Source organism: Ochotona curzoniae, unplaced genomic scaffold (assembly GCF_017591425.1).
Source record: "Ochotona curzoniae isolate NIBS_2020 unplaced genomic scaffold, NIBS_Ocur_1.0 scaffold_4506, whole genome shotgun sequence".
Lineage (NCBI taxonomy): Eukaryota > Metazoa > Chordata > Mammalia > Lagomorpha > Ochotonidae > Ochotona > Ochotona curzoniae.
In genome coordinates this window covers 33,553,008-33,577,406 of record NW_024467119.1, presented here as the reverse complement: position 1 = coordinate 33,577,406, position 24,399 = coordinate 33,553,008, and the positions used below count along the sequence as shown (strand labels likewise).

General features: G+C 36.4%; 1 protein-coding gene across 3 annotated transcripts in view; it reads right to left on the bottom strand.

Annotated features, from left to right (window-relative positions):
• Positions 1-24,399, bottom strand: part of GRID2 (glutamate ionotropic receptor delta type subunit 2) — a 1,273,704-nt gene that overhangs the window by 327,801 nt on the left and 921,504 nt on the right. For all 3 annotated transcript variants that reach the window (XM_040967041.1, XM_040967039.1, XM_040967040.1), the window contains one exon: positions 7,061-7,258. In XM_040967041.1, coding sequence (XP_040822975.1) covers positions 7,061-7,258 — 198 coding nt within the window. The remainder of the gene's footprint in view (positions 1-7,060; positions 7,259-24,399) is intronic.

The following is a 24,399-nucleotide window of genomic DNA, read 5'->3' as shown; positions in this document are numbered from 1 at the left end:
CAGTTTCATCATGCGCCACATTGGGTCAACAGTATCTACCACACAAAGGGTTATTGTATGGGGGAATTAATAACTGCAAATATGTAAGACATTTTAGCAACAGTAAACCCTACGTAAGTGCTGATAATTACTATCTGATTTGTTTCCACCAATGTTTTACAAATTCCCTATGGCACCTGTGTTGATTGGCAATGTTGTTAGGTATATTTATGGCAAGTACATGCATGGAATTCTAGTTATGTTGCATTGTTACAAAATATAGCACATGTAGCAGTTGTCAAATGTTGGCGAAAATAAGATTATCTGATTGCTTTTAAGCCTCTGAAGGCTATCTCTGGTTACATCTGTTCAGTATCCACTCCACTTCTGATAATCACAGTATCCTGCCTCTCCCTGCATAGTCTGTAATTCCTATGCTTGTTCTAAGAGCTCTGCCCAGAGGATCTTCTATTTTCAGCATTTGATAGGGCATAAGGCATGGGTCTGGCATTGAGAGCACTGTTGCACTTCACAAGCAGAACTGGTGCATATTCAAGCTGGGACTCTGCATTGTTAAAAAGAGTCTGTTTTTACTGAGAGGCATAGAGGACAAAATCTATGCCTGAGAACTGGAGCAACAGAAGGAATCAGAGCTGAAAGATTGACAGAGCAACACCAAGGCCTGATGAGATGGGCCTGGATCTTATCCCTGAGTAGTTCAGCTTTGTGAGCCACTAAAGTATCTTTTAACTTCAACTGGATTGTCATTTGAAACCAGTAATGCCTAATCATTTAAACTGACCTAACATGGAGAGATTATTTTTCAGAGAATAGTGTGTTCAACCATGGGGAAGGACAACAGGATTGGGAAAGAGACTGAAGATGGAAGAGAAGTCATGGTAAGAATGCTGGAAGGGTCATTTAAAATTCACCTATATGCTGATAAGCCACACTTGTATATCAATTCCAGATCCCTTACCAAACTCTAGGCTCAAGCTGCACATTATTTATTCCAATTTTTTTGGATAGCTTAAAAGAAGTTTATCCTGTCGTTAAGAAGACAGCCTCTAGAATTGAACAATTTAGCTTATTCCATGTGTGTTATGTTAACCTAGTTATGTAAATTTTTTTTCAAGGACTTTTTCAAAATCTGGATTCCAGCAAAAATGCTAATTCTATGCATTTCATAAAACATTATGACAATTTGAGGAATCAACAGCGATAGACTTTTACACTAATACTTGGCTATTATTACATATTTCCAAAATACTAATTTTGATTCTATACTTGTGCATTTCCTTCTTTAATTTCTCCTATGTTAGTAAAGATTACCCTTTAAATTCAAGTACATTGAAAGAAGAGAAATTGAATATAATAAGATCTATAATTAATGATCCAAAAACTTAAAAATAGTAGCAAAATCAAATCTATTGTTGCAACAAAGAAGAAAGGAACTGGCATTGTTGAGCACTGGGTTAATAGCCTATTTCCTGTATCAGAGTGCAGGTGCCAGCTCTGCTGATGATCCAGCTGCCTATCAATGCACCGAGGAACTCAGCAGAAGGTGATCCAAGCTCATAGGCCTCTATTATCCACGAGGGAGACCCAGATGGAGTTTCAGGTTCCTGGGGTTGGCCTGGTGCAGCCCTGTTCCATGTGGCCATTCAGGGAATGAATCAGTGACTGAATTTTTCTCTTCATCTTTCTCTCCTCTGTCACAATAAACAATTTTAAAAGATGGGATTTTTATTTATGTTTAGGTTCAGTAGGTGATGGTTGGTTTCTTGATTTTACTAAAGAGAATTAAGATGTCATTGAAAGATAATTAGAAATGTGTTATATATTGCATGCCCTAAACTATCACTTGACTGTCATGCATTCTTTTAGGCACTAATGTTGTCTATGTACTAAGATTTCAATAGAAAAAAATTCAAAATTAAGGTTATAATGTAGCAGGAGAAACCAAATGAAAAAATCGGTACATTGTAAAATGGTAACATGTTAGAAAGAAAACAAAACAATTCAGGGCATAAATAGCATAGAGGCTGGAAGTTGTTCTTTTGGAAAGGGTAATAATGGATAGACTTTCTGACATCCTGTAAACAGAGATTGAAAAAAAAAACCTCAACAATCTAAGGTAATAGGAACGATGTCTGGGTGAAGAGCATTCTGGATAGATTGGCCAGATGGGAATGGAAAAGGTCAAGTTCAACTATGTCTGAAGATCAAGGAGGTCCATAAACTTGGGGGATGGAGAGGGAGAGGGAGAGAAAGGAGATCACAAAGGAGTTGGTAAAAGTGTTTTTCACTCTGCGTGGAACAAAGATCCATCACATTTCTTTCAGTAGAGAGGTAACTGGATCACTGTGGCTGCTGCGTTAAAAATATCTACAGACACCAGTCAAGAAAGAAAAAAGGATGAGTAATTGGACTGCTATAGCTACAGTCCAGGGTAGAAATGATTGTAGCTCAAATGCAGGTAGTGAGTGGAAGCAGAAAAAAAATGGAAGCAAAAGTTATCTTCTAAGCCATGGCTTAAAAGGATGATTTAAAAATGTCTTGGGTTTGGGAGAGAACATCTGTTTGCATCTTTGTTACCCACTCCGCCCCAACATTTTCCTAAATATGCGACATTTATTATGAGACTTAGTGGCTTTTACTCATTTTCATAGTGGACCTTCACAGTGGATTCATTCCACATATGTAGTCATGGTGATTCAAAAATGCTTTAAGTGCTAACTAGGCTCTCATGAGCACTCCATGTGCCACCAATACCCATAATGTGTGTCTACCTCAATCAAAGTCTTTGAATTGCTACTAACAATGGGAGGATTTTGAAACTGAATAGCTAGAAAACTAGGGACTTGCACTGGATTCTAACAGACTTTACAGGAAATCATGAATATCTGCAGGGGACAGCGGCATCAGGGTAGAGAGTATGACCAGGGAAACAAACTGGGAAAATATCAGGAATAGTCATCATGGGCTTTTAAGGAAGAGTCCATATCTGGTAAACGAAAGGACAGTGGAGCATTGGTGAAGGCTCCATTGACCTTAGCTCTTGTGATACTGAAGACAGCATAATTAACCACATGTCACGATATTATGCAGCAATAACCCCCATTGCACATGCAAGATCAGCAAGAACAGGAGCAAGGATTACCACAGAAGGCACAGAATAAGAGAGAGATAAGGATGTTTAGACAAAAGTGATCCTTATTTGGGGTTCCCAAGAAGTGATAATTCACTGTCCTCCTTATTATGATTTATTAGTGGCCACAGAGTTTTTGTCTGTTTTCTCAGCTACTGAAGGAACCAGGATTTGTTGAAAACCTATGCACGCTGCCTCCATTATTCTTGTATTCACTTTGTTGGGTACATGTGCTTTCTGAGGGACACTACCAGACAGACTTCACAATGGTTTCTTACGCCCTGAAAACTGTGGCCCTTGCTAAAGTATTCCTCCTCACGCTAACAACCTACCAAGCCACTAACAGATACAGTCAAGTGCTTGTTCCTTACCATCACCATTCGGTGCTGTTATTTCTGTCGATTTTAATCTTAATGCCATTTTAGGTTTCAAGAAAAATAGTAAAGAAGTATGAATGTTCCCCTTATTATTAATTTGTTAGATGTAAATGGTACATTTGTTACAACTGACCACAGATTACCATAGAGTGTACGATTCACTGTATGGATTTTGACAAGTGTGTGGTGCCACTAATGAATGTGTCTACTTTTACAGGACCTGAATACGTCAGCTGCCCTCAAATTTCACTGAGTTCAACTAAGCCATTCTTTTTCGGGGGCCACTGCAAATCCCAATTTCTTTTACTTCCTCTAAAATTCTATTATTATCCTTAAAGTTAAGCCATAGAAATCCTGTATTTTGTCTATCATTTATCTCTAACATACTGGCTCTTTCATAGTCTTATTTGTATTTCACCTGTTCTAAACATATTCTGGTTTTTCAAAAATATTTCGCAGGTCTATCTCTGTGATCATAGCGAAGCTTCCTTAATCATTTAGCTTTTCTTTCATCTCAATACAGTCGCCAAGTTCATCCACCAAGTCTCAGCCTTAACATCCATGTTTTAATCCTCTCTATTCCTACACATGGGCATTCAGTCTCAATTGAAGAAAAGTCACAGACTAGCAGCAATGAGTAGTGTCAGTCTTATAAACATTTCAGTTTAATCCTCACCTCTGATGTATCCTTTTATCTTTCCTGACTTAGCATTCACTCTCACTTTCCTCAATACATATTTCAAGCAAGGACCATGCTCCTGTAGACATTACGTAATACCTATTACCATCACAGCTGACACACATCACCTGTCTTTACAAGTTTGATGCAATGAGATATGATCTTCAGTCTTCCAACATCTTGCTTATATATTTAACTATCAACACATTCTCACGATGCTTTTCAAAAGCAAAGCAATATCTTTACCTTGCTCTAACAGTCTTTTTCTCTATTTACTCTGAGATCCTAATCATTCACATATTGACTTTCTTTCCTATTAAATTTTTCTTTTTTCTTTCTCAGTTTCTAATGACCTTCAGGTACCACTAACCTAAAAACACAAATGTCTGCTCAATCCAGTAATGCTTTTTGCTATGATCTTTCCATTCTTATCTCCAACAAAACTTTTGAATGAGTAATGTGTATTTCTAATTCTTTTACCTACAGTAAAATTATGTAGAAATTGAGACTAGAATAGCCAGCCTTTAAGAAGAATAACTGCATTGGGTGTGCTCTGTCCTCATGTGATTTACTCTCTGAGAAGCTGTCCCAATTCAGGTGCCATTAGGTAGATACAGCTGTAGGAATAAGTCAATTTTACTAGCTAACATATCAGAAACTGGAATTTTCAGGGTGACCACATGAACTCCCAAATTATTGTAAAAATCCTAATAAAAGTAGGAGCAAACAACAGCTAGATGGCTCAAAGGGTCAAAGGATTTCAGTGAACTGTAAATGGGAAGGAGAGATTGAGTTTTACATCACTTTATCAGAAAGCTTGATGAGAATCACAGATCTTGTAAAGAAATTCGCATTAGAACTGAAATAAGATCAAATGAGCCTGCCTGAACAGTGAGTAAAACCAAACCTGCACAGCTTTGGATGAACATATAGCAATGTAACTCCCCATTTAAACAAAACAAAACAAAAAAACCCTGAAGAATGTAGGGGGATACTGGCCAAAAAATATAATCACAAGTTTCTACAACACATCAACCACAATATCCACATACCATCTGATACAATCAGAACTATGAAAAGTAGGAACTGATTTATGGCTAATAGAAATGTATTCAGTTGTAATTTCATTCTGAGACAACAGAGGTGTTGAAAGTTTAGCAAGACTTTAAAGAACTAGTGTAAACATGATTGTAGAGTTATAAAATAAAAGATGAAGAGAAACAATAAAAATAATTGGAATTCTTAAAAGCAATCTTCCTATTATAATAATAAAAGAAGTTACTCAACAGATTTAGAAACCTGACCATGGAAGAAAAATCAGTAATCTTGCATGCAGATAAAGGCAAATTGTTGGATCTGAAGGTTGCAAAATACACATTTTAATAGAATAACCAAGGTTGTGCGGCACAAACATTTAGTGATCTAATAGGAATGTTCTCCAAACTTCAGATAGAGATGAGAAAGTAAAGAACACAGAGGCCATATGCTGAAATAACAGCTATCAATACGTGATTACTGTAACATGCCATAGATGCTCCATAAACCTTCAACAGGGTAAACACAAAGAGAAGCACAGCTAGGCAAGGCATGCTCATATCTCTGAATGTCCACAGAGAATTTTCTAACCAGCATCTCCATCGAGAAAAAAATACCATCCCTAAGAAAAATGGGTGCAGAAGACAGGTCACTTTTCATCAGACAATACAAAGCAAATGATGATAGAATTCCAAGCGGGTAACCTCACAACCAAAACTGCAGCTCAGGTTTGATATCGAGCAAGATAGTGCTAAGGGTCGATGCAGATATTTTAAGTAAGTGAAATAAAAGCATGCTATATATAGAAATGCACTTCAAAGCAATCCAAAGATAAATTTTCAGATTGAAGGTACATGATACAAGATAGGAATTCAGATCTGAAAGAAATAAAGAAATAAAGAGCCCAGAAATAGTAGATATAAGGTTAAATACCAGTAACTTTCCCTTGCTGCTTTGTATTCTGAGAGAGAACATTGATTAGAAAAAAGAACAAAAACTAGGATATGCTACTATAAAGTTAATGAAATAAATGATCGCATAAGCACCTATGATAAAAGGGCTGAAATAGAATTGTATCACAAAATATTATATTTGAACAATAGGAAGTGGTATAATGATTTTAGAGAGTGTGAAAGTTAGGAATGTATATTAACTCTAAGCTAATCTCTACACAAAAAAGAACAAAAATTAGTTAAAATGAGAACAGTAGACAAAAAGACTTAGAATATATTTCATTAGCCTCCTCAAAGGGAGCAATCCAGGGAGAAACAGAGGGGAAAAAGGATACATATAAATTAAAGATAAAAATTATAAATCCTAACCCAAATTTATTCAAAAATTTATCAGAAGATATAAGTAAATATGCATGCATTTAATGACAGTTTCAAAAATTGAAGAACGTACTGACAGAACTAAGTAAAGAGAAATATTTAAACATCTTCCTCAGAATTTAAAGAAGAAACACAAGTACAGATCTGGTATGCTGAGATACCAAAACTGAGTATATAGTTTAAGTGGTCAGGATTCACTTTTTCAATTTTTTATTTTTCTTAATAAGGAAACTGGTGTCAAATGTGATTGTAAATTATGTCATGAATTTATCATATACCCTATACTAAAAAATGTTTGCGATATTCATGTGGCAAAGGAAAGACTTTTTTCTAAATCCGTTTCTATTAAAGGCAATATTTGTTTTTGAAGCAAGCTATTTTGTTATCCATTCTTTTTCTATAAAGCTTATGCACTAGTAGTTGGCGAGATTTTACTTATTATATATGAAATTAGTTCCCAGGTGTTACAGCTGGAGCTGCAATTATGAGACAAATCAATGCTGCTTACCTTGAAGACGAGCTCTCCGACCAAGCCATTCCACGTCCCATCTTCCTGTGGGCTTCCATACTTGTGATCCGGTGCAACGTATATTTCATAGTTAAATCCCAGGTAGTTAGATAAGGCATCCAAAACATCAATGGAGAAGCCTTGATATTTTTTTGGCTTACCCAGTACGTTTTCAGAAACCATTACAAAAGGTTCTTCCTGTATAGAAATAAGAGAAATCTTGATGTCAGTAAATATTGTCATTCAAAAGGAAAGGTTAATTCTTTGAATAGTTTGGCTGTAAGGATTCACTTAGTGATGTAACTTTTGTATTGTTAATATATCCTATCATTGAACAATGTTTTAGTATCCAACTGTTTGCTTCTCTTATTCAATTATTGCCTGATCAAACATGGACTAAAAATGAATACAAAACATCAGCTACAACAGGCTTATGTCCCTCTGCATCTAGGGAATAATCAAACACTCATTAAAAACACAGTTTTCTTGAAGAAACAATGGATTTATCTGTGTTCTCTAAAAAGTACATAAAATATTTTTCAAATTTTTACAGATATCATCTACATACCTACAAAAAGATAAAAAATGTAACTTCCAATTTAGCTAAGATTTTAATTTCTTGTTTATTGAGTTACTTGTTAACTTTATAAATTACTGTTAAACACACATTTCATTACAGAAGTTCTTTGTTACAACTGCTTTGAAAAAATTTATATTTTGAGTAAACTATCTAATTTAGAATTGTTTGCTGCTGTTACCTCTTTCATTTTTTCCCTCATTTTTGTCTTCTTTAAGCTAGCAAATTAGCCTCTTAGATTTTTTTAAAAGAAGCTGGGCATGTTAAGAGTTCAGTTGATTTGAAACAAATTGACAGGCCATAGAAAATTATATAATCTATTCCTTAATTTTATAAACTGGTTTAGAAATTTTTCATCAACAGTAATATTGACAGATAACTATTCATAGTGCACATGTTTCACCTGACCCTCTGAGCAGGTTAAACACTTACCTTAAGTATATACCAAAACACACAGTATTTTTTTAAATCATTTTTCTTTAAGGATTCACAAAACAGCTTTCATTGGGATGCAAAGTAATATTTTGCTTTTGGCTTTTACTTAAATACACTAAGAAATGCCGTATAAAATCACTGTACCTGATAAGGAAATATTATTCACTATAATACTTGTGTTTTCACTTAAATTACTATATGATGTGTTTTTGAATTGCTCAGGACCAAACAGCTCAGTTTCTTCAGTAAAGCAATTTTTGAAATGGAGTTTTTGAAATGAATTTTTGAAATGAATTTTTGAAAAACAATGTGAATATTAAAGTATCACTTTTCATTTTCAATATTAAGATAATCATCACTAGGTTTGGAGTTCATCTACAACTATTTTAACATTATGGTGTAATATTTTTTATACTTTTAAAAATTATTTGTTTACATGTTGCCTTAGGGAAAAAAGAATTACAAAGGGACAATCACATATATTAGGTTATTCCTAGTGATCCCATTAGTAGAATCTTCTATTCCGTAGTCAAATACTCACTTTCAGCATTTTGAAAATAAAGATAATCCTCATTCTTACTTGAGGCAAAGTAAGAATATGTCATTATTTCTGGTGTATGTGATGTAAATAAACAGTGCTTTGTGAAACGTGCATTACTTGTAAACCAGAATGAACGCACAGTGACTGGGGTCCTGGTGGCTATCTAAGGCCATAAACAGCATAAAAACAAGGTAGAAATCTATGTCTCCGATATATGAAATGCTGTACCAGGCTCCAACTGACACTTGAAGGCTCTAAAATGTAAGAAGTTAAAAATTTTTATTAAGCTCCTGATGGTTTCCTTTTAAAGCAATAATTTATATTAATGGTGTTTATTGATTGTTGCTTAGGATAAGATGATTTTAGAATGACACAAAGTATATAATCATCTAAAGGACACTGAAGAGGCTGACCTTGTGGAGCAATGTCTCAACCCACCGCCTGTGATGTGGACATCACATATGAGCACGGATTCCTGTCCATGCTGCTCTCTTCCCTACCCAGCTCTCTGCTAGTGCACCTGGGAAGGTAGCAGACGATGGCCCAAGTGCTCGAGTTCCTGCTGGCACATGATCTCCCTCCTTCCCACCCTTCTTCTCTCTAAATTTGCCTTTCAAATAAATTGGATCTTTTTTTAAAAGAAACCTACATAATATGAAGGAAAAGTGAAATTCAAATGATTCTTTCATATTACATGTAAAATACACACATCAATTATATGTGTGTGTGTGTGTATCAGAGTGTGTACTGAAACTTCCAATTTGTTGAACTGCTTACTTTAATTTGGTTGTTTTTACATGTATTCTAGCATTGACTATGATTATATATAAATATTTGAAATGGGCCCTCTGGTCACTACAATCAGAATGAATCAGGATAATTCTAAAATAAAGATAAAACTTAGGGAACATGTAAGGTAGATCAGAAAGTTCTATAATTAACTTTTGTGCAGTATGGCTGTACTGTGTTACAAACACTGGAAACAGAAAGCATATGCCTGTTTCCTTATATGTGACTCATTCACTTCTAGAGTTTAAGCATCCATCAGTCGTTGACTCAATAGAAAAAGGAGTCAAAGATCTTATGTGATGGATGTCTCCGACAGTATTTTACACCATAAACACTCTTTATTTTCAAAGGCCTTCAAAATTTAACAAATCTGTCAAGTTAGCAATAATTTAATCACTCCTCTTTAATGTAAGTAATACTTAAGAAATTAAAGGCTAAGGTTAGGATTAGGGTTAAACGATAGACATGACAAAACAGTATTCCAATATACACTTTGCTATTAACCTCTAGTGTTTATTAGCCATTTTCACTAATTATCTTTTGAGCATTAGTTAAACTGTTATTTTTACTTCCGTAACAAACTAAATTTCTTCCTAAAAATGTGGTTAATTCTTTCCATAAGTAAATCCATAGGCAAATAGATCCTGTTCATTAGACTTCCTGTCAAAATCTGTTCCTCACAATGTCACCTAGAATTGATTAAGGGTTCAGAATAGAAATGATTATACTACAGGTTCTTTTGAGAGTTGATGAATTATTGATGAATGTGGCATTTAAATTTTATGTCTTAAATAAACCTTTATTACATCCTATCATCCCTCAACTGGATCAATGTTTTTCAAGCTTTATTTTTAAGCTCTATTAGAGATTTAGATCACTATTCATAAATTTTATCTCAGGTCATATTATTCTGTGGGAGGACAATCAGCCAATATATCACAAAGGCAAACACGGCAACTGAAATTAGACTGAAGTTTTGGGAAATATAACGAAGATATTTATTTTATCTCTGTGGCATTGCTAAGCTTAGTTCGATCACTTTTATCTGTACGCTTATTTTCAAACTTATGTACTCATTGACTTTTCCATTTAATACCCTTTGAACCATGGATGCTCCAAGGTACTATACTCAATATGATGTGAGATGTATTAAAAGCTCATAGACACCACTTTCAAGAAACTAATCTATTGGTTGCAAAACAGTAGTAATTTAAAAACTAATAAGTAGTGTACACAACTGATAAGAGAAGCACAATAGCAAAAAAGTACTGCAAAAACTGTAAGATAAAAGGAAAATCACAACTTGAAGGGTACCAGCAAGAAATAATTTTGGTAGGTGAGAAAATTTAGGAACCAAAGAGTTTCATCTCAAAGTCACATAAAGTTACAGGAGGCATCATAATTTATTTTACGTCTTTTGTTTTCCTCTTGAACCACAACTTTTTCAACCTATAGATTCAAGTCCAAGAGACCATCCTCTATCACAGATCTCAACACAATCTTAGGTGATATTAGACTGACAGAGACTAGAAAAAAAATTTTATTCCTCCTACTCTTTCTTCAAATAACTGTAAATCAGAGTTCAAACTAACAACCAAAGATAGGAAGTGCTAAGAAATAGGGCTTTCTGTATGACAGCCAGAACAAGTATAATATGTATTAAGTGATTAGAACTTTAAAATTACTTTTACCATAATTAAAAGTAAGTCATTTTTAATGGGCGAGGAAGTGGAAATTGTGAAAAATGTCATTATAGAGATGAAAAGATCCAAAGAAAAAATTGAGAATTAGAGACTCAGTGACCAAGGTGAAGAACTTCATGAGAGTTGATCAGCAGATTAGAAAGATACTAAAAAAAAGTGGCAAATTGTAGTAGGGTGGGACTAATACACAGGGTGTAGCAAGACTACACAAAATATTGAAAATCTTAACAACAAAGAGTACAAATAGGAGAGGTCATCTGATAATCCCAGCACCATGAAGAACATGGAGAAACAAGAAACTCTGTCACTCAATATCTGGGTGGGTAAATGAGTGCTGCCATTTTGGAAAACATTTTGACAAATGTAGTACATTATGTGGCTACCTAGATACAAGTTCATACTATGCTTTTAAATGTTATGTAGATACACAATATAAAATATGCTTAGTGAAGTTCTAGAAATTCCATTTCTTGCAGAGTATTAGAGAACATTGAGCATCAAAATATTACTGATAAGAGTCACACTTTAATTTAAAAATCGTAATGTCCTTCAACAGATAAATATATTTTTGTGTAAGAATGTAATTGAATACCAAATGGTTTCAAACTGAAGAAACTAGAATCACACAGTGAACCAAAAGCATTTTGAAAAAAAAGAATTGAGTGAAGAATGTAATATTGAAAGATGGCAGAGTTTGATTCATTTTGAATAGCATCCAAAAACAAGTAAAATCAGGTGGTTTAGGAACGCATACCTGGGTGGAGAAAATCAAGAACCGAGATCTCCATTAAACAGTTGGCTCTGAGAGGCTAGGGAGAGAATGATTGTGCAGTGTACAAGGAAGGTTGCACCAGGATAATGCTGATCTCCTACGTTTGTTCTGGGGAGTGGTCACCTGCACATTGCTTTAGTATTCATTAGCTGCTCATTGCTCCATACGTGTATTGCAGTATGAGAACAATACAAATGACAATAAAATAACTTGGACGAGATAACATGGTACTGAAGCCCTAGTAAAGTCATTTTTTTGGTATTTGACAGAGATTGGAGCTTTGGGGGTAGGGGATAGAATAATGAGAAGGTGACTTCTCATGGATGGAATATGGGCAGAAAGGGAATTAGATGGCTCTTTGCCAACCACCCAGATGACAAGAGGTTATGGCCTGGGCCTGTCTGAAACATATATCTCAAAATATGAGTCTTAGTTATCTACAGAAATAAAAATCCTGCCATTAAAATTCATTTTCCAGCAATTAGTTTCAAAGAGTATTAATAGAACTTAAATCTAAATGGGTGAAAACTTGTCTGCCTATTAAATGAAAACAAATTGCACATTATGACTCGCTGATCATTTGTGTGACAGATTCTCCAAGCACAAGCCTCAGCAAGCGCAATAAACGAAGCTTTCACAGAAAGTCTGTGGTTTATCACTCTAAATGCATTAGCATGTGGATCCATAGACCTGCTTGTTGGAAAGGGGGTTTCAGTGGTTGATCATTTTCATATTAGCAAGGATTTATTCACATCACTTATTGGGTTATTAGATAATGACTTCATAATTCTGAATTTGTATTCATCCACTTAAAAATCTCATGCTAATTGCCTTGTTGATTTACAACACTGTTTGTAACTTGCAGATTTTGAAGTTACTTCTCATATTTTAATAGTGATGTAATATTGTTCACTTGTCATAGAGTTTGAAAAACTCATCTGATATTTTGGATAGGTAAAAGCTTCATCTGCTACTGTCAAGGCTTTATGGAGAGCTGTTTAGTGGTTTGAATATGCACAATTTCACAGAATGCCAGGATAGCCCAAACTAAAAATGAATCACTGGAAACTCCTTATAATTCTGCTCTCACATATGCAGCCCAACGACATTAAACAGAGAAAATATATATTTCATAAGAGCCTACTTGAAAAGGTTTTTTTTGTTTTTTTTTTTTTTGTTTGTTTGTTTTTTGTACAAAAAAAAATGCTCCAAGCATGGTGTGAGCTTATGTTTTGCTTAGGGACTACACATTCTCTTTTGCTATTTACAGAATTAATGATCACCATTCTCCTTGGAAAACTCATTATAGAACATATGTAAGTATTAGCAACTTTCATAATTCACAAGGCTAAAGACATTTATTGTTAAAGGAATATCAAGACATGGTGGTAAGAAAAACAAATGGAGAGGAAGGATCAGGTGGGATGAATAAGTACAGAAAAGCAAAGGGAAATGCAGTGAGAGTTTTAAAACAGTTTTTGGTGGACTATTTCTTGAAGTGAATGTTTAGAAAGCACAGCACTCTACTAACAACACCTGCTGGAATGAATGGGGAGCAAGGTACCCTCCTTCATCAGTGATGGGAGTGTAGGCAAGGACAGCTATGAGTCAGTCAGTATGGAGATTATTAAGAGTTGAAAATTAGCCTGCTGTATGACTCAGCTGTCCCACTGCCGGGAATATATCCAAAAGAAATGAAATCTGCATATGGGAAGGAGATCTGTACACCTGTATTTACAGCAGGACACTCTACACTAGTGAAGACATGGAAACAACCCAGATGCCAATAGAAAGAGGAGTGAAGATTTTGAGGTGTGTCTACTATATGGAATACTACTCAGCCATTAAGAAGAACAAAATGGTCCCAGCTCAAGACCATTATGCTCAGTGAAAAAGTCAATCCCCAAAGGACAAATACATGTTGTCTCTGATAAAACGCAACCTTCATGCAAAATGCAAGATGAAAAACCCTTTCAATACTTTTTGCTACATCTCAGGGGGTTTAATATTTTTTGTTATTTTCATTCATTCAAAAAGTATTTTTATTTTCTTCACTGACTCATAGGTTAAACAGTAGCATTGTTTGCTTCAAAAAGGTTTTTGATTTTTGTTTTTATGTCTTCATTGGCACATTGGTCATTCAGTAGCATGTTATTTAACTTTATGTTGTTAATTTTCTGTTTTCTTCCTGTTGTTGATTTCCTTTTAGATTCCACATGTTAAAGCTATCAGTCAAGAAAATAGTTTCATTTGCTAAATGTTTGAATTGGGGCATGGTGTGATGGCTCAGCTGGATAATCCTCCCTTTGCAACTGCCAGGATCTCAAATGAGTGTTGGTTTGGTTCATATCCCAGTTATTCCACTTCCTTTCCAGGTCCCTGGGAGAGTAGTAGAGCATGGCTCAAAGCCTTGGACCTTACACCTGCATTAGAGACCCAGAAGATACTCCTGGCACCTGGTTTCGAACTGGCTTAGTTCAGGCCATTGTGGCCATTTGGGGAGTGAACCAGTGGATGGAAGATCTTATTTTCTCTCCTGTTATCTCTCTATAAATTGGCCTTTTGGAGAAAAATAAATCTTTTAAAAAATATTTATGGGCCCAGTGCAGTAGCCTAGTGGCTAAAGTCCTCACTTTCTATGCACCAGGATCCCACATAGGCATTGGTTCCTGTCCTGGCTGCTCCACTTCCCATCCAAGTCCCTGCTTGTGGCCTGGGAAAGCAGTGGAGGATGGCCCAATGCCTTGGGACCCTGCACCCAGTGAGAGACCCAGAAAAAGCTCCTGCCTCCCGGCATTGGATCAGCTCAGATCCACCTCTGTGGCCACTTGGGGAGTGGATCAGTGGACAAAAGATGTTTCTCTCTGGTCTTTCTCTCTATCTTCTTCTCTCTGTAAATCTACCTTTCTAATGAAAATAATTTCTTTTAAAAAGTTTGAATTAAAATGTTGCTTTCAAAAAGCTAATACTAAAAATGGCAATGCCTTAGTGACGTACGTAAATGGAGAGTGAACAAAACAGAAAGATGTTCTTTAACATGATAATCTGAAAAAATTAGAGAAGTTTTTGACGGGGGCATAAAAGAGAATCCTAAACATGAGTTCTTGTTTTCTTTAGCATGAATATGAATATCTGTTTCAAGAGTCATAACATTTTTGAACCGCATGATCATGTGTAAATTGAGGAATATCACATTGTCAGACTCCTACTGAACAGGAGCACTAGGTAATATTTAATATAAATGTTCTAAATATGCTAGATTCCAAATTTTAGGAATCTTTTTTGATAATTTTTTTATTGATAAGAACAGATTTCATGTTTCATAGATGTAATTCTAAGAAAACAATGATCCTTCTTACCTTGTGGTCACCGTCTTAATGCTCCACTAAACGAGGTGTTTGACATGTAAAGGCAAAGAAGGGCACTGTTCCGCAGGAATACAGGTAAGACGAACAATAATCCAACCCTAGGATGCCAATTTTACTTCACTGCATTAACTTTTTTTTTCCTTTTTTTTTTTTTTTTGGTACTGTGTCTGTTTACTACCACAAATTAGAGAAAATGTGACTTGGGGGTTTAGCTTACCTCCCTCTGACATTTCCCAGAGACATGAGACCTAATGTGGCTAGAAGTGATGGAGTTGGGATCAGATACTAGAGCATATCCAGGAGGCAATGAGTTTGTTTGAGCTGGAGCTTACATTAGGGCTTCAGCCCATCCGGATCACAGATGCTGGTCCTTTAACTGAGGTGGAAAACCTGAGATGTGAAGGCAGAGGACTCGGTACCAAAGAGCAACCAAGTGTGATCTGCCCCAACAGTTCAGTAAACGGTTAACAGTTATGATCTACAATAACCTCAAAGGGGCAGGAGAAGAGGCTGAGAGATCAATTAGAAGCTTTTTGTTTGTTTTTGATCATAATTTGGCAATAAAATGGATTTGATGCAATGTAATAAGATTTTAGTTTTTTTTTTTTTAATTTGCTGTCATTTTGAAAGGCAGAGAAAGCTTCTTCATATGCTCCATCACTCCTCATATGCCTGAGCTAGGCCAGGCTGAAGCCAGGAGCCTTGAACTTCATCAGCATTTCCCACCAGGCTGGCATGGATTCAGATGCATGAGATACTACCTGCTGCCTCCCAGGCTCTACGTTAGCAGGCAACAGCCCTGGGAGTGAAGACATGAGTCAAGCCAGACCTTCCCATGTGGGATTCGAGTGTCTGAAGTGTGACTTAGTCTGCGGGGCCAAGCGTCTGCTCCTCCTTTCTGAAGCAGAAACTGATGGATTGCTCCCATATCTCGGACATGTGGTTATCAGTCTTACATGAGAAACATTGTGATGCTTCTTGTTAATTCCTAGAAATCATTAATAATCTTGGAATCACTCTTTGGGAAAATACTGGTTTCTTAGACTTTCCTTGGATGGTTTCATTTGAAGTATGTTTCATTCCATTGAAGAGATCAAAACTTTAAATCCATAGATTAAAGACCTCAAGGTTCATGTTCAATATGCAAAGAAAGTATTTTGACAAACCTATAGCAATAAATACAAAATTAATACACACTCAAATTTAAGAGTGGATATGTGTACTTTCTTATCCTTGCATAATTGTGACTCTTAGTCATTTAAAAGTGAAATTATATTTACTAGAATAACAATCATTAAAAACATTATAATATTCTACCTTAGTTATGAAAAGGAACAAAGTTTAATTGCAAATATTTAGTCAGAATTGTTCATTTTGTTTGCTTAACACTCCTTGGGGAAATATAAGTTTTTAAAAATAATTTTAACTTAATTTTTACTTATTAGAATGGCAAGAATAAAAAAGGTGTTAGTGTTTAAGACTGGTATGTAAGAAAGTAGTATTTCTGAAATACTACATACAAGAATTTGTAAGACTTTGCCAGCAAAAAAAAAAAAAAAAAAAAGTCACATGGGTGGTAGGAGGAGGGATTTATTTTTTGAAGATTTTTTTTTTAAATTTGAAAATCAGATATACAAAGAGGAGAAGAGACAGAGAGGAAGATCTTCCATTTGTTGATTCACTCCACAAGCAGTGGCAATGGCTGGAGCTGCTCTGATCCAAAGCCAGGAGCCAGGAGCCTCATCTGGGTCTCCCACACGTTGCAGGGTCCCAAGGCTTTGAGCTGTCCTAGACTGCTTTCCCAGGCCACAAGCAGGGGGCTGGATGGGAAGGATTAGAATTGGTGCCCATATGGGATCGAGGCACGTGCAAGGTGAAGACTTTAGCCACAAGGCTACCCTGCTAGGTCCAGGGGGGATGTTTCATTGCAACAGTTAAGCTGCTTGCTTGGGCTGTCCATATCCCATATCAGAATGACTGATTTGAGTCTCAGCGCTTCAGCCTCCCATCCAGCTTCCTGCTAAGCTGTACACTGGGACACAGCTGGAGATGACGCCAGTGTTTACCCTCCTGTCCCCAGATGGGAGATCTGGATTGAATTTCAGGCTACTGGTTTGCTTTCGCCCTGTCCTGGCCGTTGTGGGAATTTAGTGTAGAGAACCAACTGTCTCTACCTCACAAATAAAATAAAAATAAATTTTAAAAATCAGATTTTTAAAACATTCACAGTAGGAAAGCAATGGCTGCATATTAGATTATCATATATAAAATTTTACGACCAAGGAAATAAACACGGAAACATATACTTATTTTATCTATAAGAAGATTCATTGCAAGTTTTTTATAGGGAAAATTTCACAACTACCTAAATGCACAACTCTTAGGGATTACTCTTTAAAGGCATATGATATTATTTTGGGGATTGACTTATTTCATTGAGCAGAAATGTCTCTAGTTGGTACCATCTAGTTGCAAATGGTATAATTTCATTTTTTTAATGGCCGAGTAATATTCCCCAGAGTAGATATACTACTGTCTTTAACCACTTCTCTTTGGATGCACATCTGTATTGTTTCCATGTCTTTAATATTGTAGATTGTGCTGCTATACATATAGGATTACAGATCCCTTTCTCATATGCAATTTTCACTTTCTTTGGGTATATTTCTAGGAGCTATATAGGTGGGTCATATGACAGGTCCATCCTTTCCAACCAGGTGAGCTTCAGCATCACGGCCAAGGTGTGTGGCTGCCCCCAGGAGAAGAAGTTATCACCATGAAACCAACGGGTTCAAGGATAGCCTCACTGTCTAGGTGACTTATGGCTGTGACTGTAATTCAGCCTAGGCCTGCTGCAACCATGGCAACGGGACTTTCCAACTGGTTGAAAGTTTTCCAGTTGTTCCCTAGCTTTGCTGCTGGTGGCATAGGAAACTTGTCCCTGGTCCCATTCTTTTTGGGCTAGCATTTGTTATCTCTCAAAAGTTTTCTTACCTCAGAGATCTCTTAATATCTAGAGTTTTAACAATTGTTGATGACCGAGGAAGGGCATGGTGCAGCAACCACATGAGTAATAGAAGAGAAATAATTAAGGCATCTTTGACACAGGGTGACTTTAAACCTCATTCTTACTCTATACCTCTGTTCCTTCTGATCATATTTAAACCTTAGCATATTGAAAATCGGTTTGGAAATAAGGTTTATTTTAAGATTAGAAACATTTGAAATCTTACCTGAACCTCCCTTGTCTGACAAGGGCAGTAGTCACCTCCTACAGAAGAGGTAATATGCTAATTCCAGGAAAGAGTCAGACTACTCATGGAAACCTTAACCAACCCCATCACTTTCACTGCTTACGCTTTCACCTCTGAGTATTCAGCAAGCTACTCACTGAGTGACTTGTCCGTACCTGCTTAGGTAAACTTTGTCTTTTGAGCTATTATCAGAGTACTCATCCCAGCCAGCCCTACTTAAATGGGTAGGAGAAAAGTTTTTCTTGCAATCATGTCAAGGCATTTTTCTGAACAGAGGTAGTCTCCTTCCTAAAAGAAGATCTGGAGAGAGCAAGATACATAGCCATTTCACTCACCCTGCTCTGTACCCTTTGTGGTAACTACTCTCACTATTCCAGCCATTGGGCTGGCTGATCTAAGGTTGCAAGAATAAGGTGACAGCTTTTCTATTTCTGTAGGCTGAAAGCTTTCGGAAGGATGTACCTTTTTCTTTTGATTCTAATAGGAAGTACAGTGGGAATCTTAAAAAGAAAAGCGCTCCTGCATGGAGGGCAGAAGAGTAGAAAGCAGAAAAGTGCTGATATTTAAAAGAAACAAATCTGTCGGGATTTACAAAAACGCATGGAGAAGTCCATGCTTAAAGCTACAGAAGCAATGTCCTAGGATTCAGAAGAGGAAAGCATATTTATACAAACACTATTTGAAGAATTAATTACTACAATCAATCATAAGCCACATTCAACTGACCTGTATCCAAGAAGGACTGTGTCTGTGAGTACAGTTTTGAATTCTGGGACACATGTTGAGAAATCACAGGGAGGTTGCTATAATTTACTAGAAGATGTAAAGGTGCATGAATACTAAGTTTAAAATCTGTGCTAATGGGCCAGGTGTGATGGCTCACTGGCTAAATCCTCACCTTGCATGCACTGGGCTCCCATATGGGCACTGCTGTTTTATGTCCTGGCTGCTCCACATCCCTTTCAGCTCCCTGCTTGTGGCCTGGGAAAGCAGCAGATGGTCCAAAGTCTTGTGAACCTGAACCCAAGAGGGATACCTAGAAGAAACTCCTGGCTTTGGATCAGCTTAACTCCAGCCATTGCAACCACTTGGGCAGTGAACCAGAGGACAGAAGACCTTTGTATTTTCTTCATTCTGTAAATGAACCTTTCCAATAAAAATAAATAAATAAATCTTAAAGAAAAAACTGAGCTAATATCTATCCTACCCATTAAGTCCTTAATTTTATGAAGCCAATGTCACTTAAGAGCGATTTAAAGAATAAGTGTTGGTGCTATTTATTCTTTTTTTTTTCTCTAGAAAGGTCCTCAAGTGTAATATTACATGTATTGAAATGCATCTTAGTTCCTGGAGCTCATGACTAAAGGTCATTCTTAAAATTTTCAAAGGACTCATAAAACAAAGGTGGGAGATTTTTCAAACCCTTTGTTCTTGATAGGTGATCATTTTTTTATTCTCCTTGACTTTTAAAAAAGTAAAAGACCTTGCTTTCAAATGCTAATCAGTTGCTTCTTTATTCCCCAGTAGACCTCAGATCCTTCAGCCTCAATACTTCATTCTCCTGAATTCGTTATTGACCATAGTCTTGGAGATTACAATTGGCTCCAACAAAACAGCAGCCTGGTATATTTTTAATTGAACTACATTTCTTGCATAAGAATCAATGGGGAAATTTTAGCATGAACATATTCTCAATTCTAAAATCGTATGACAGTGTTTAAAAATAAAAAGCAAACAAAAATTCCTATCCTATTCAAAAGAAAAAATAAACGTCAGAAATGTAAAGCTCATTGGTTCATGCTAACTTTCATCACCTTGCAAGCTTGAAATTCATGGCTGAAGGATTTCAAACGGATAAGAATCAGATCCAATTTCAAGCACAACAGACCTTTTGCTTCCAGGTTAAAATAATCATCAGGCAGTTTACATGGAAATGATGTGAAACAACACCTTTAAAACCCAGATATCTGTTTTTCCACTGATCATTACTAGACCCAAGGGCTGTATTCTGAACAGTGATGCATTCGGCTTCCTTTACTTGACCAACTTTTCCATTTCTGGGACCTCTATGCAGTATGGTGGCTCTCCTCTTGACTGCCTCCATGTTCTCTGAGGACACTAAATTTAATAGCATGCCCATCTTCCAGAAGCTGACACTGGTGTAAAATTCCCAAGTTGGGCACTTTTTCAAGGTCTCATATCCTTTGGAACTATCCCACAGTAACATTTAGTGCAATGGATAATGATTTGAGAAATGCACCCCCAGTTGGCTAAAATTTCCTGCAACTTTGACAGCTCCAAGTCCCATGTGAGAGCTGGCTGTGTCATTGGTAAAGCTGCCATCAAAACTCTATGGTCTTTTGAGACAGACTGGCAAGTCATACAAGGTTTTGTCAAAATTTGTTTTCTGAACTGAAATTTAATTACTGTAATTTTAAGATTGCTTTTCCCTACCGGGTGGGAAGATTTCTGAAATGTAAACAAGGAGAATTTTGGTAACTTTTTCTATCTTTACATCTGTTTATAGAGTGCTAATTTATGTCAGCTATAAAATGACAACACTGATGTATTCTTGGAGATCAGAAGTGGCAGGTGAACTTGCTTGTTCCTCATAGAAGCTGGACTTTTAGAGACATCAGGGAAAGGTTATAAAGACTGAAATAGCAAGTGCTGTTGCAGTATTCTACTTTATATAAATGTGCTCACCTACTACCTGCTGATTACTACTAAGCCCAAAGATAAACAAGTATTTTTCATATATTAAGACTTGGTGCATAATGTGCCCCCTTCCCACACCAAATCAAATATTCCTGAAAAGTCCTGTATCATGCACATACTTGGCAATTGTTCTATTTCTGGTCATCCTTAGTTCAGGTTTATAGATCTTTTTCTCTCTAGTTAACCACAGTTCCAGAGGACTCCCATGCAAATTTCTACAATTACTTTCCTGCATAATATCAGGGCTCAGAATGTGATACCCAAAAGAATGGTGGACTGACATATTGAGTGCTTTGTGTATCAGAAATCCAAGTTCTCTCTACCTTTTCCTATTGACCTGCCCATTAACCCTCCTTTTCTCTGAAAGGCAGGAGGGGCTTCTTAAGTTTCCTTCTCTGAGCAGGGAAGGCCCTCCATAGGGAATACAATTGGCATGTACTTCTTCCTTGTTTTCCCAGCAAGCACAAAAGACTGATTCCTATACTAGAAAGTCACGTGCTCAGACACGTGGGGCTGCTACCCAAGAGACTATGTGCACAAATGTTCATCATGCACTTCCTTGCAACAGGCTTCAAAACGCCCATGTCCCAATACCTCTCCGTAGTTATGAATGTTCCTTAAACTTCAGCTATCTGAGCTAGGTATTTTGGCACCGCCGGTTAATCTACCACCCAGAATGCACACATCCTATACTGGTGCCAGTTAAAGTCCTGGCAGCCTCACTACCCATTCAGCTCGCAACTAATATGCATGGGAAAGCAAAGCAAGATGGTCCAAATGCTTGCCTTCCTGCCACACACGTGAAGTTCCTGGATCCTGGCTTTGGCCTGGCTCAAGCCTAGCCATTTGGGGAATGACCAAGCAAATGGAAAAGCTCCCTCTCACTCCTTGTAAATCTACTTTTCTAAAGAATAAATCTTTAAAGGATATTTAAAAATTAACTTCAGCCATCTGACTCTTCTGTGAGTCCTATTTGTTGTGTAGTTTATGTGTATGCAAGATATAAATCTGTTTGCCTTTTCTCCTGTTAACCTGTCAGCTTATTTCATGCACTCAAATATGAAACTCAGAGGGTAAAAACTCCCACTGCCCCAACATTGGCCTGCTCTTCACCAGAATGTGGCACCTACGCAGCTTTCTCATGCCCTCAGCACTATTCTACCAACTCGGTGAGGTTGACAAGCTCCGACTTGGACCTGCAGCTCTGCACCTTCATTACAGAAATTGCCAACCCCAGAAAACAGGAGTAGTTGCTGCAATCTACTTGTTTTCAAACTTTAGAAATCATAGTTTACTGCCATCTGTTGAACAAAATTCCAAAATATTTTATCTTACTTTGCTCGGTTTTATAGTGTTCTATGGTAGAAAATTGGTCTAATTCTTGTCACCCTGCTGTAGCTGGCAGGCAATTAGACAGTTAAGGATTCCAGGCTTATTTTATAGCACATATGTAATTCAGAGAAGTTTATTTACCACAATTAAATTAGCCATATGAATAAAAATGTAAAAATAGCATTGAAGCTTTAGTAGTTGCTAGTTCATTTATATTCTTTTTATAAGTCTAAAACATAAAATTATTCCAACAGTATGCCTCCAGTTTTTATAATTCATACTCATGTTCAATACGGAGGTATTTCATATAAAGCTGGCTTTGTATTGTGACTATATTGAAACTAGGAAATTGCCGAAAGACAACTTAACACTTCAAGGTCACTTTAACATTAGGTTTTTCTTTCAGATACAGTGGCACATTGCCTTCCTAAAATATAAATCATGGACTTAGGATATCATACAAGTTATGGAAGTCAATTTCCTACTGTTTTTCTATCTTCTGATTTTGCAAATGACTCCACCAATCTCTGTTTAAACTTCTAGTGACAAGTCATAAATCTATTTCTCAGAATATACTGTATATTTGAAATATTTATTCATTGTTTAATCTGTGAATACAAGTTTTAGCTTCCAGGAAGAAAATTTCAGGTCATGCATTGTTTGTTCAATGTATGCAACAGTGATACCCACACGTGGCTGTATGGCAGCTATCATCTTCTCAAGCAAGAGTGGGATGAGAGAGAATAAGAAATTGTCAAGCCATTGTCATGCATCAATTCTCATGATGATTATATTCAGTCAGCTCTGAAGTGAGCATACATCCCAGTGTTGCTATAAATTACATCGTTTGCATAAGCCATTTTTCTTCAAGTGTCTGTTCATAAAAATTGTATTTCCCCCTTTCACATAAGATTGGTACAATCAGCAAAAGAGAAAGAAAAAAATGTATATATACAATACAGAGTTCTGTCTTCTGATTACACTGCTTCAACAATAAAAACCAGTACCATTTTGCTTAAAATTGAGGCTGGATCACAGATCTATCAATGGTATTTTCCCCTTGTTGATCCGTATTGCCTATATTATGCAGCGCTACCATCTTATTCACAAAATTCTCATTGAATTGTTTCTAAAAGACCTCTTAGAAGAGAATATGCTTTTACACAAACTGTTGGAATTTTTTGTATTTCAATTTAATTTACTTCAGATGATGCTGCAATTTACTTCTGGGATACTTTGGATTCTTCATAGAATTTATGCTTTTGGACATATTATTTACATTGCTGAATAACCTTTGCTTTTTATGTATAACTGATCAATCCTGGGCTCATCTTTCAAAGCTAATTTACATAGCATCCTTCAAACTTTGTATACTGCCATATTCATGACTTAGATGCTTCATTTATTTTTCTCCCTTAACATTCTCTGCATGAAGACCCAGCCTACCGACACCCCTTCTTGTGTGTTGGGCTCTGTTGGAAGTTCTTTGTTCTTCTTCTGTATTAATTCTGTTCATTTTCACAGCAGTTCTCTAGGTGTATAATCAATTCTATTTTACAGAAGAGAGAGAATTAGAAGAGCTGAAATATTCAGCCTAAATTCACAGAGAACAGAGCTGGGGTCTTCAACATAGGCAATCTTCTTTCAGAGACTCTTTTCCTTAATTTCAAAAGCTTGTTTAAACATAATTTCCATACCATACAGTTTACGCAAAGTGCACAGTCTAATGACTTTAGGACATTCACAGATACATTAAGCCATCGTTGCAGTGGGTTTCAGAACATCATTATGCCACACACACGGCCGAAATCCATTATCCATCATCACAATCTTAAATCCTACACAGTACT